The sequence below is a fragment of the Phoenix dactylifera genome, chromosome 6 (genome assembly GCF_009389715.1).
Source record: "Phoenix dactylifera cultivar Barhee BC4 chromosome 6, palm_55x_up_171113_PBpolish2nd_filt_p, whole genome shotgun sequence".
NCBI classification, from domain to species: domain Eukaryota; kingdom Viridiplantae; phylum Streptophyta; class Magnoliopsida; order Arecales; family Arecaceae; genus Phoenix; species Phoenix dactylifera.
The window spans coordinates 2978863-2991301 of record NC_052397.1 but is presented as its reverse complement, the minus strand read 5'-3'; the positions used below and the strand labels follow the sequence as shown (position 1 = coordinate 2991301).

The following is a 12439-nucleotide window of genomic DNA, read 5'->3' as shown; positions in this document are numbered from 1 at the left end:
TCCACCATGCTGTGTATAAAAGCTCGTTTAGCTTATTAACTCCAAAAAAAAAAAAAAAACCTTGCTGAGCCAATCATCAGCATGCCTACGCAATAGTGAAAACTAGAAGTCTCTGCAATCTGCCTCTTCAATATCTAAGGGATTACAATTTTGTTTCCTTCTTCTATAGCTCTTGTTCATCCTCTTATGCCTTCTAGCAGATTGTATTATGCTTCAGAGGAGGTACCAGACGTGTTATGAAATTGGTTGTGAAAAATTGACTGGTTTTTGTTTCAGAACTCTCTTAAGTCGGACTTTTCTTTATGGAGCTTGTAGCCATTCTTTATCTTAGTGCTTATTTTAATGTCTCATTTTGATGTGGGAAGGGATACAATAACTTGATCTTCTGAGATCAGAAAAATAGAGCTCTTCATGTTCAAAAGAGACGGGTATAGCAGAAAAGTATTAGGCCAGAAAATCTTTATGAAATTGCTTGAAACTTTCAGGCAATAAATGCCCCTGTTTGTTAGTCTGAATGAGATTTTTTCCTCCAGTGCTTCTTCTTACGAGCATTAACAATTCCTGTCCTGATTATCAGACACTCGGTTTGGAGTCATTTAGCTTCTTTTTCTGACATGCATTCCTCTTCTTCCTTGACAATGTAACTTATCTCTACCCCTCATCTTTGTTGTAAATACGATTAATCTTTAATAAAAACCGGGTGGCTTCTTTTGCCTCCCTTTACATAAAAAAAGAACTCTACTAGCTTGAAGAGGAGTTGTACAAGAGGCATTGTATATGACAGTTTAGAAAAGCTTCATCGCCTTGGCACTAAGCACATAAAAGTAGAGAGGGAGGGGGATCTAATGGTGTCCGATTGTTTCTCTTAGCTTAAGCATTGCACTCCTCAAAAAAAAAAAAAAAAAAATCTCATGCGTTACAGTACGTGACTTAATACTTCATATGTAAAATTTCACAGCTCGAATCCACTTACGTCACCTCAAATAAGATAACCCAAAATTTTGAAATTTCTCTCTTCTCTGAAAGAATCTTCTGAGAAATAAAAATTCTCTCTCACTGTACCTTTGTCACCAAAGAGATGGCTTGTTCGCATCTTCAGCCACAAGCACACAGGGACAGTTTCTTTGATAGGAGATTAAAGCATGTATCACCTACCTTCCATCATAGTAATGGTTACTTCATTTGAGGAACCAATACCTCTTTTTTGACAATCTTCTCCACTTACCTGACCTTCACGAGCATGGAAGGCTGGTTGATTCAGTGAAGGAAGGCTTACATTACTACCACCCAGCTGGGAAACAACAGCTGACATTGTAGGTCTATCTTGAGCACTTTTTTGCACACATGATAGTCCCACATGGATGCATCTCAGCAACTCTTCTTCGCAATAGGAATTGCCTAGTTGTGGATCCACTAGCTCTAAGGCCCTCCCATCCTCCCAAAGCTCCCATGCCTGTCATGAAAAGAAAAATGTTACACAGTGCATCAAATTGGTTTATACATGTTTCCCAATAGCTTGTTATTAATTCAAAGATTGACGAACATGCTTACGTAATTTAAAAGATTCAAAGAGCCGTTCATGCCCTGAGAACCAGAAACCTTCTCGCCACTGATAATTTCTAGGAGCAACACTCCATAGCTGAAGACATCAGTCTTTTCAGAGAAATGCCCCCATAGAGCGTACTCAGGAGGCATATAGCCACTACAGAGAGAGGGAACAATGATTAGTTGATCGCTAGCATCAGTTTTTTTCATCTAAGAGTTTAATATTAAAGTTCACTTGAAGAAAGATTTCACTTACTATGTCCCAACAACCCTTCTTGTCTTTCCTTGCTCTTGATTTCCTTCAAATATTCTTGCTATTCCAAAGTCTGATATCTTTGGGTTCAACTCGGCATCCAAAAGAACGTTACTAGCTTTTAGATCTCTGTGGATAACTTTCAGTCTAGAGTACTTGTGGAGGTAGAGGAGTCCTTGAGCAATCCCATCAATTATTCTCTTGCGTTTACTCCAATCCAATATTGCTCCCTTGGTCGGATCTGATTCAAATTCCAATTAAAAAAATTGAATAGTTATTTACTTGGTTATAGAATGAAAAAATATAAGACAAATGCTTCAACAGCGGGGTAACAAGAAGGTCATAATGTAATGGCACAAGATTATCCAATTAGTCCATTATCCTTTTTCCATGTTCCTGAAGAAATTGCTGATAGTTTTCCATCCTTGCATCCAAAAGTGGAGAAAAACTACATCACGATATTCAAATAATTTGATCGCATAGAAATTTCTCCTTTCTATGTGGAACTAGTGCATCATAAGCAGTGAGCAAAAAATGCATGTTTAAAGAAGCTCACCGAAGAGGATGGAATCCAAACTTTTATTGGGCATGTACTCATAGATCAGCATCTTCTCTTCTCCTTGAGTGTAGAAACCTAGAAGCCTCACAAGGTTCATGTGTTGTAGCCTAGCAATCAGAATAACCTCATTCTTGAACTCCTCAAGTCCTTGTCCTGAACTATCTGAAAGTCTTTTAATAGCCACTTCCTGCCCATTAGGTAATTTACCCTGCCAACAAAACCAACATCTGTTGCATGACTGTAGACACAAGAAGAAATTATTGAAAGTGTAAGTCCTCCAAATTCAACGATTTATTGCATATAACTGAAAGAACTAGTTAGCCAAAAAAAAGAAGAAGGAGAAAGCTAATTACCTTGTACACCTCCCCAAAACCACCCTTTCCTAGCTTACTTTCTTCCGCGAAATTGTCAGTAGCAGCAGCAATAGTGCCTAAACTGAATAGAGACAACTCTGCACTTATATTGACATCATCTGTTGACATGCTGCTATGTGCTACATTAGCTCCAAAACCAAGTAATGAGTGACTTTCGCATTGTTCGATCTTTGCTGCAATCAACAAATAGCCCAACAATCAGGTGTAAAGTTTGATCTATTCCAATGAGCATAGCTATCTATGAAGCACGTCTTACCTTTTCCTTGCAACTTCTTTTTCCAGAGGCTACGGAGGCATAATTGCAAGAAAAACAAAGATAAACAGATTGTTGCAACTATAATTATGATCAACTTTTCCTTGTCCACTGGAACATGTGTTTCGTCATCCTCATCATCATCCTCATCTGGAAGAAGACAGTATAATTTCAAAACCATTTGGTATGCGACGCCATTTGGTGAGAAGAACAACTTGAAGTTTTTGTGTGTTGTAGGTAAATGTGTGCATGAATCGACAATAGCAGAAACTTAAAATTGCAGATTACAAGAAGCTCATGAACAAGCACATCAAGAGTGACTTCGAGTACTCATTATTCTCGAAAGGGAAAAGGATTCTATGGAGACCAAACTCTAGCAGGGCATGCGAAGAATATGCTGAGCTGAATCTACTTGCTACTAATATATGTGGGTTCTATGGAGACCAAACTCTTTTTTTCTTCTTCGTAGGCTCACCGAAGTTCTAGAGTTCATGACAGACTTGGCATACCTCAACTTGCATCATTGCCTATTGCATTTTATACAAGATTTGATAATGTTTGCATCAATTTGTAAATGGAGTGTAGAAACATATCTAACATGATACCTAAATTAAAAATTGATCAACAATAAATATATAGAATAAATAGCTAATAATAAAAATGTTTGAAAGCAATAAACAAGTAGAACAGAAAGCTAATTTTCTGATAAATTTGCACAAAATCTATGTAAGACTTTAATTATGTTGAATATCTTACGAAATCGGCTATATATAATATTATACAAATTTCACTCAAAACTTGCGCACCTGAAAAGAGCTGGTGCCAATGGATTGATCCTAATATTAAAGTATCGCATATAATATTGAACCCGCAAGAATAAAAAAATAGTTTTTAATAAATATTTAGTTTTTTATTTAAAAAAAGTCTATTTATTCAAACCTATGCTGGGCGACGATAGCCATCAACGCTAGCGCCCTCCACGGGCGGCTGATTTTGTGGGTTGTAAGGTGGGCGGGGGCTTTTTGGCTTTTTGCCCTATCCCCAATTATCGACGCAACTTGATTGAGCGCCACAATGATTGACCCAACTTGTTACCTAAAAAATCTAGCCGGTCCAGCTCCAATATAGATCCATCTATTAACCTACGCCAGTTTGTGTTTAGCTCAAAAAACCGGCCCAACTTGGTTCAAAGTCTTCCAATTTTGATGCAACCGGCGTTCACTTTCACATTCATCTAAACCCATTTTAGACCCGGTCTGAAACGTCTATGTTCCAGTTCTGCGAAGGATCTGCTGTTTATGTTCACAGCCAACGATATATGCAACACCTGTGGATCACCCGAGGAAGCCCAAAATATTTCTAATCTAGCTCTCTTTTTTTTTTAACAGCCAATCACCAGCAACCACGTCATTAGCTAACTGTGGCCCACCAAAATGCATTGGGAAAAAAGTTATGCGACGCGTACCTAGATCTGAAGCCGCCAATCGGACGTACACATCCTGGCCGCCGCTCGGGAACTCCCTCAGGTCCATCAAATCTTCCACCCAATAAACGCACCCAGTAACACCCCCACTGATATCAGCGGCTGTGTAGCCCACACACGAGCAGTTGGCCAAGCACACCCTCTTGCACTCCTCCAGTCCCATACTCCGGTTGACGATAGCGGTCGCGGTATCTGGAAGCTTCAACTCAGTCACCCTCCTGAAACCGTCCCGGCTCCCGCACCTCAGGCCGGTCCGCCTCGCACAACCGGCGGTCCAGTTCCCGACTGACCGCGGCTCGAACCCATTTACACACTTACAGACCGGATTCGAGTCCATGTTGCAGACCCCGAACGGCCCGCAACTCCCGTACCTGTCGCACAGGTCCTTGGGTGCGGACCAGGACACGACCCAGGACTGGGTCTGGTTCGCCCATATGAACCGCTGCAGCTGCCCGGCCTGGTCCAGCACCAGCCTCGTAATCATAGATGGGTCGTTCAGCTCGTGCTCGTAGTAGGTCTCGTTCTCGTTGGAGACGAAGGCGTAGGTGAACAAAGTGCTGTAGGATTTCATCTCCGGGGTGCCGCTGAGCCGCAGGCCGTTCCACGGCCCGGTTCGGTAGACCGGCTTCGACCGGCCCCAGAGGATGATCTGGGGAAGGCCGTTCTCGTCTAACCGGACGGTATAATCACCGAAGGAGGCGTCGCCGGAGTTCTTCCAGGAAGTGAGGCCGAGGGGGAGCCGAGAGGAGAACCGCATCCCGGGAAGCCACGTGTCGGTCGGGCATTGGAAGGTCTGCCATGCAACGCCGACGAGAAGTGCGTCCGCTGCATCGCGCAGCACGAAGTTGCCGGAGTCGAGGAGCTGGGCGACGGGTCGGGAGAAGTCAACCGGGTCGGTGTACCAGATCGGGTGGTTCGAGCCGTTGGTGAGGAGGAGCTCACCGGCGGGGCCGAGCTGGAGGTGGCCGGTGCGGTCCGGGAGGGGGCTGGCCCGGTTGGCGACCCAGACGACGGTCTGGACGGGGATGTGCTTGTACCAGATGCCGAGGTGGCGGTGGGTCGACCCAACCGGGCTGAAGAAGCCGAGCTCGAAGGTACCTCGGGCCGAGACCAGGGTCTGGCCGTCTCGGATGGATTGGGTCCGGGTAAGGGTGTCAGTGGCCAAGGAAAGAGAGAACAGGAAGGAGAGGAGGAGGAGGAGGAGGAAGGGAGGCAAACTGCTCTTTGGCTTTGCTATGGCTCCGAGTTTCATTTTGGAAAGGAGATGACTAGGATGTTAATCAGCAAATTAAGCTATTTGCAAGTCTGGTCAGGCATTAGTTGGGCATGCGATGATCTCTTGGAGTAGTGGCTGGAGAAGTCTCCTTTAAAGGAAATTCCTCTCTTGGTCTTGGTGGTGGTGGGGTGCGGGCCTCTCCGTACGTGTGCGTGTTCAGCAAGTTGTAAACTTTGGACTGGGTTTGGCAATTTATAAAAGTTTTTCCTACCCGTAATTATAAGCTTCCTGTCTATTTCATAAGTATTTTGTAATATTTCATATCAAATTTAATATAATATTTGTTTGTTAGATGGAGGGGTAGATTCATTAAAATTCGACCGATCCAATTTTTTGTTCGAATTCTAATTTTGGATCCAAATCTGATTCGATTGAAAATTGAGTTGGGTTGGATCGGATCGGGTCGGAGTCGGATCCAGATCCAAGTCAGTTGGATTCGGTTCAGATCGAATCGGATATTTTTTTTTTTTGCATTTTTGGAAAAGTATTTGGGTAAACCTAATTTGGTCATATCATAATTATGATGTGCTGGTTGACCCATGACTCGAAAGGCTTGCCAAAAGTCAGCGGTGACCTTGGGTCAGCACAGGTGACCCATGACTAACTAAGTCGGTCTACAAGCCAAATGTCATACCAGGCTATTTTTTATCCATATGACTGATTGGACGGAAGTTGGTGTCTCCCAGCTCCCCTCTCACGAGGGCAAAAAATATCCCAGGCCTTCTTCCAAAATCCAATTCCATTGCAGAAAATCGGCACATGACCCATATTCAGTTCAGCGTTCCCTGACTTCCTCCCTGCAAAAGTTAAAAAAAACAGAAACCAAAAAACAGAAGGAAAAAAAAAAAAAAAAAAAAGCCAGCCACCGAGACACCAGAGATATCAACAGTGTAATGGATCGAGAGAGAATACCGACGGACCAATAGTTTCATGACCCACACAAAAAAAAACTTTTTTTTGCTTTTTCCCCCCCCCCTCTCTCTCTCTCTCTCTCTCTCTCTCTCTCTCTCTCCGGTCCATTCGGATTAGGGCTGGAAGTGGGCCGGGCCGGGTCGGGCCAAACCCCTACCCAAGCCCGGCCCGAATTTTTTTTCCGGGATTCGGGCCGGGCCGGGGCCCGAAAAATTTTTAAGAAACAAGGCCCGAGCTCGGCCCGAGCCCGGCCCGAGCCCATTTGGGCCGGCCCAGTTGGGCCCTAACCTGGGCCGGCCCGTTTGGGGTATGCACTTGGCTCATTTCCTAACAACATGAGCTTAATCAAGCCCGTCGTCAAGCCAAGCCTGAGCTGCTCATGAACATCTTTCTTTTGTTTGGAGCCCTATATATGGCCTTGCAGACAATTTCCGGGCAAGAGTTTTATGGAGCACCATTTGATCTGGTAAAAATCACCACCTCACTTTGCTATTAAAGAAAAAAAAAAATCGCGCTCTTGCACCGAATCTTTAGAACATGAAGGTCAGAACTCAGAAATAACAAAATTATATTGTGCTGAAAGTTAAAGAATGGTCAGCATCAAACTCCATATCTTTTAGTTTCCAAAGCAAATACGACCTCAACCATTATAAAGCACATAATAACATTTCCATATATAGCCTGTTAAGAGAAAGAAAATGCAATGATAAATCAACTAAACCCACTTGAAGTTCAAAATTTAGCCACTGAGGTATGATGCCTTTGAAACTAAATGGGCAGTTCTCATCAAAATCTGGGTTTTATTTGAACAATGCTAGATTAGCAGATCAACTGCTACACTTTCCGAAAATTATAAACGAGAAGGAAGATAGATGGCAAGAAAGGAGAAGAGGGTTTGGACTGGGAGGTGAAAGGATGGAGGGTTTACGACTTACGAGTGCTTGCGTCCGATCTTTCTGACGTATTCGAGGAAGAAGGCCGCAATGCCGAGCGCCAAGATCAACGCCTGCGAAGTGAGAAGAAGAGAAATAAACAATCGATCGTGAGAGGAAATAGGAAAGGGGGATTAGGTTTACGGTTTGAGATGGGAGGGGGGGGAGACGAACCAGAGTCCAGAGAGGACAGGAAGAGGGAGAGGGCGAGATGGGGATCGGGGAAGAGAGACGATGGTCTTGCCTCTGCGCTCCCCCGCTCTCGTCTTGCCTCTGCGCTCGCGGACTAGACGAAGAAGACGATGGTCGACGAGCTCTGGCGGACTAGATGAAGAAGACGATGGTCGACGATGGCGGCGGCTCTGGCGGACGGCTAGGGCTGGCTTAGAGACGATGGTCGGGCTGGCTTAGAGACGATGGCGGACGGCTAGGGCTGGGGAAGTGGAGCTGTGGAGGCTAGAGAGTAGAGACGATGATAAAATCCCCAAATGCCAAATCCCGTGAGCCCTAAAGCCTAAACCGGTTAGTCCCACACTCCCACTCCCAAATGCAATTCGGGCCGCCAATTTGGGCTTGGTTCGGGCTGTCATTGGGCTCGGGCTTGGTCCGGGCCAGGGCCGGGCCAATGGGAAACCCGAGCCCGGCCCGAAATAAATTTGGGCTTAAGTTTGCAGCCCGAGCCCGGCCCGAAATTCATTGGGTCGAGCCCATAGCCCGGCCCGCAGGCGGCCCAGCCCGATGGGCTTCGGGCCGGCCCGAGCCCACTTCCAGCCCTAATTCGGATCGAGTCAGATCCGTTCGGTAAACTCAGATATGATCCAGAAAATAATTTAGGTCCAACTTTAGGATCCGACCCAGAACGTAGGTCCTAAAATTCGGATCGGGTTGTATCTACGCGGGTTGGGCCGGGTCGGATCTTGGATCGACCCGACCCATTTGCAGCCTTATTAAAACCTCAGAGAAGTAAGAGTCTGGTAACATCCAACAAAACGTTTGGAGGTCAAGTTGACGTCCACAATGTGCATGGGACCATCCATTTCTACTCCTCTAGCTATTCGGAAGATGATCTGCTGGTTGATTGTCATCTCTGCAATCATGATTGGCTTTAAAACCAACAAGTGAAGCTACAAGATACCATAATGCTTTATAGGTTGGAAAGAGAATTTAATATCTAAACCATATGTAATGTAAGCGCAAATAAGAATGCTCATTATTGGCTCGTGATGTTCATTTCGGCCGACTACAGCTCACCAGAAAGACTGACCAATTAGAGTTTGCTACAACGCCAGCGCGTGGCCGATTGAGAGCGGCTATCTGGCAAGCCCAATGCTATGCGATCGAGTTCACATCTCAAGAGCTCCTCATAGTTTGCAGCATTTTAGCAAGGGGCCCCAACGATCACCAAAATCATGCCGATGTGACAAACAAGACGTCATCACATGCGAGATACTTGCGTCTAATATTCGGGACGTACTGAGGCTAGTCATTTTTGGCCGGCCCACGTGCCCTAATTTTTCGTGGTAGGTAAACTTTTCCACCTACACAATCATCAAAAAAGAGAGAACCCAAAGGGGTAAGTGCTCAGAGCTCGCAAAGGGCTCCGCCTCTGATAGAACCACAGACGGTCCTAGTGGTGATCCCTAAACAATTTCAGGTACTTCTCTAATAGGTTTAGGCACTGACCGTTGCGATTCAACATATGCGACAGGCATTTGCCTCTCAGCAGCTGCAGGAAACTTTTAAACAGTGCTGTCGTGAAGACCTGGAGCGCCCAAATCTCACTCCCCACTAGGGGGTAGGAACCATTTTTCTAGCTTTCCCGTCATCACAGCTTCGGCAAGGCTCCCCACAGCCACCACACTCAGCCGTGGAGTCAGATGAAGGAAGGCCAGTCTTGATCTACTGACTCGTCCTCTTGGGAGGAGCCAGCATCCAGCCATTGTTCCTCCGACCAACTAGATAAGGCTTGCAAGAGGGAAGCCAGCCTCGACCACAAGCTCGAGGGGATGCATCGGCACCTCAAAGACCTGTGGCAGTATCAAGCCAGGAAAGGCCGAAACGTGGAGTTCACTATCGAACCCCTATTCTCAACAAAGATAATGGAGGAGCTTGTTCCTTCCCATTTCAAGATGCCATAGTTGGAGATGTATGATGGCACCTCGGACCCTCTCGACCACTTAGAGAGCTTCAAATCTCTCATTATGCTCCAAGAGGCCACCGATGCGGTGCTATGGAAAGCTTTACTGGCTACCCTTCGGAAGATGGCTCAGTTGTGGTACATCGGGCTATAGCCGAGCTCGGTCCATTAGTTCAAGCTACTCGTCCGGATGTTTGTTGTCCATTTTATGAGTAGTAAGAGGTTGAGAAAAAGTTCAAACACCCTCTTTACGATTAAACAACTGGAGGATGAGTCCATACGGGACTACGTTAGCCATTTTAATGCGGCCATGTTAGAAATGTGTCACCTGAATCATTCGGTCACGATGTCTGCCATGAGGAGCGAATTGAAGACTTCTTGGTTTCTTTTCTCCTTAAAAAAAGGTTTTCGATACTATGCCAAGTTGTTGACCAATGTAGATAAGTACGTTAATACCGAGGAGGCCATGACAGTACAACGAGAGTTAGTCGAGGGCAGACCCGGCATAAAGAAGAACAATAAACGGGTCGGTGATGACTCTATGATCCCGGCTAAGAAATTGAGGAGGGATGGAGAAGCTACTCATCGATCGAGAAGCCCTCCTCGAAAGTTTGAGAGGTACTCGCCTCTAAACACCCCACGTCAACAGATTCTTATGGAGGTTCGTAACTGCAATTATGTGAAGTGGCCGCAAAAGATGAAGTTGATAACTCCTAAGGACATGATGTGATACTGCCAATTCCATCGCGACCATGGACATGACACGAAGGACTGCTTCTAACTGAAGAATGAGATTAAGGCTCTAAATCAACGAGGCTATCTTGGTGCCTACATCTAAAATTTGCGGGATCGGGCTAACCCTGGTCAGAAGTGGCCCTCTCTCGAGGCACAGGTTGACAACTGATCGATGGTTGGGATAATCAGCACCATAGTTGGAGGAATAGCTGCTGGCGAAACCAGTTCATCAGCCCAAAGAGCCTACATGCGAGCTGGAGTGTTCGCCGATGAAGAGACCATGGATAGGTGTGGTCATTTGCTTCTCAGATGCTAATATGGAAGGGGTATAACCTCCCATGACGATGTCGTTGTAGTTTTTCTTACTATTGTAAACTATGATGTAAAAAGAATCTTAGTATATAATGAAAGCTTGGGGACATCTTATTTTATGAGGCCTTCTCTAGAATGAGCTTGCCAATCGACAGGCTTCAAACGATCACCTCCCTCTTGGTCAGCTTTTCTAAGGATCTAGTCCCCAAGGAAGGAGTCATCACCCTCCTTGTCACAGCAAGGTGGGGCCCATAGCAAACCACCCTCATGATGGATTTTCGGGTCCTCAAGGTCTCGTCCGCTTACAATGCCATTTTAGGATGGCTAGGTTTAAATGCTTTGCTTGCCGTGGTCTTCTCCTACTATCTATTGATGAAGTTCTCCACCAAAAATGGTATGGGATGTCTGAGATGACCATGCGCTCGCTCAACGATGCAACATGGCTAACTCAGGAAAGAAGCCGAGGGAGACGCTTTCTATCGAAAGCTTTAACACCTAGACAACTAGAGGCAGCAGCATGGGGAGCCAGCCAAGGAGATTTATTTCGTACCTCTTGAAGAGACGGAGTCGAACCGAATGATAAAAATTGGAGCATGTCTAGATGATGCCATCAGAATCCAGCTTCTGAAGTTCTTCCATGCAAATGCTAATGTCTTCGCTTGGTTAGCTTCTAATATGCTAGGCATAGACACAGAGGTCATCATCCACAAGTTAAGCATGGACCCTACTCACCGACCAATCCGACAAAAGAAAAAAAGCTTTGCCCTAGAAAGGCAGAGAGCGATCGAAGAGGAGGCAGAGAAGCTCTCCATGCTGGCAACTTATAAGAGAAGGCTTGGCATGCTAACCGACCTCTTTCGATCAAAACAGCACAAACGGAGGTCCGGCTTTCGTGTCGAAGGCTTGGCATGCCAATTGACCTCTTCAGGTCGAAACAGCCTAAGCATAGGTTTGGCCCCCATGCCGAAGTCTTGGCGTGCCAACCGACCTCTTGTAACTGAGGCGACCCAAGCAAACCTGCCAATTTCCAAAGAAAGTCCTATGAAGGTGTAAACCACGATGTCGACCCTGCGGGCAGTTCCCCTTTCAGCTAGCTAGATGCCCCCACTAAGAAGGACAACACCCCACCCAACAGTGGATACGTCGTTGTGCACAGAAGCATCATGAGCATGATAGAAATAGTAAAAGGGGATGAATCGATGGACATAACCTTTATTTAGTGCTTTGATTAAAGAGGAAATGACAAACCAACAAGATATGTGTTTACACAAGAAACAAAAATCGGGCAGTGCATGCCGAAGCAAGGGCGACTCAATAGTAGCCGAATTTTTGCTGACTATAACATCTAGAAGGGATCCGACAGGTGCTCCTTGCTATGGCCCCCTTTAAGGACAACACAATGGTCCTCTGCTGAATCTCTTCGGCACGGACCCTACCTCTTCATATCCCTCAATAGTAGAAGACTTATGCCCTAAGGAAGGAGCAACCTTGTCGTCATCCTCTATGGTACATAGGGACGTGTTTCCTAATCTCACTACTAATCCGACGAACTTGAGATGCCCCTCTTTGTCTTGGGTCGCTCTCGGCTCCGCCTCCATCTTCACTGGCTTGATGACCATCCTCTAGTCGAAAACCTCCATGAGTTGCACTATAGCCTGTCCAGAGCTC

The 12439-nt window shown here is 45.6% G+C and overlaps 1 protein-coding gene across 2 annotated transcripts; it reads right to left on the bottom strand.

Moving 5' to 3' along the window:
- Nucleotides 1-838: 838 nt before the first annotated feature.
- LOC103713731 (G-type lectin S-receptor-like serine/threonine-protein kinase At4g27290) lies at nt 839-5778 on the bottom strand. Of its 2 annotated transcripts, none has more exons than XM_039127110.1 (7): nt 4450-5778; nt 2988-3134; nt 2711-2904; nt 2355-2595; nt 1802-2039; nt 1552-1702; nt 839-1453 (listed from the first exon to the last, which is right to left on the bottom strand). In XM_039127110.1, exons 1-7 carry the CDS (start codon nt 5717-5719, stop codon nt 1148-1150), a joined length of 2547 nt encoding a protein of 848 aa, XP_038983038.1. In that variant the 5' UTR covers nt 5720-5778; the 3' UTR covers nt 839-1147. The 2 variants fall into 2 exon arrangements, with proteins under 2 accessions (XP_038983038.1, XP_008798972.2); XM_008800750.4 differs by having other exon boundaries at nt 2355-2565; nt 4450-5777.
- Nucleotides 5779-12439: the final 6661 nt, after the last annotated feature.

Excerpts from the sequence above, each read along its gene's own strand:
- LOC103713731 (XM_039127110.1), bottom strand. The coding sequence starts at position 5,719 with ATGAAACTCGGAGCCATAGCAAAGCCAAAGAGCAGTTTGCCTCCCTTC. Across the intron at positions 2,596-2,710 it reads GTTTTGGGGAGGTGTACAAG|TCATGCAACAGATGTTGGTT; the intron begins GTAATTAGCTTT and ends TTGTGTCTACAG. Across the intron at positions 2,040-2,354 it reads TTTGGATTCCATCCTCTTCG|ATCCGACCAAGGGAGCAATA; the intron begins GTGAGCTTCTTT and ends AATTTGAATCAG.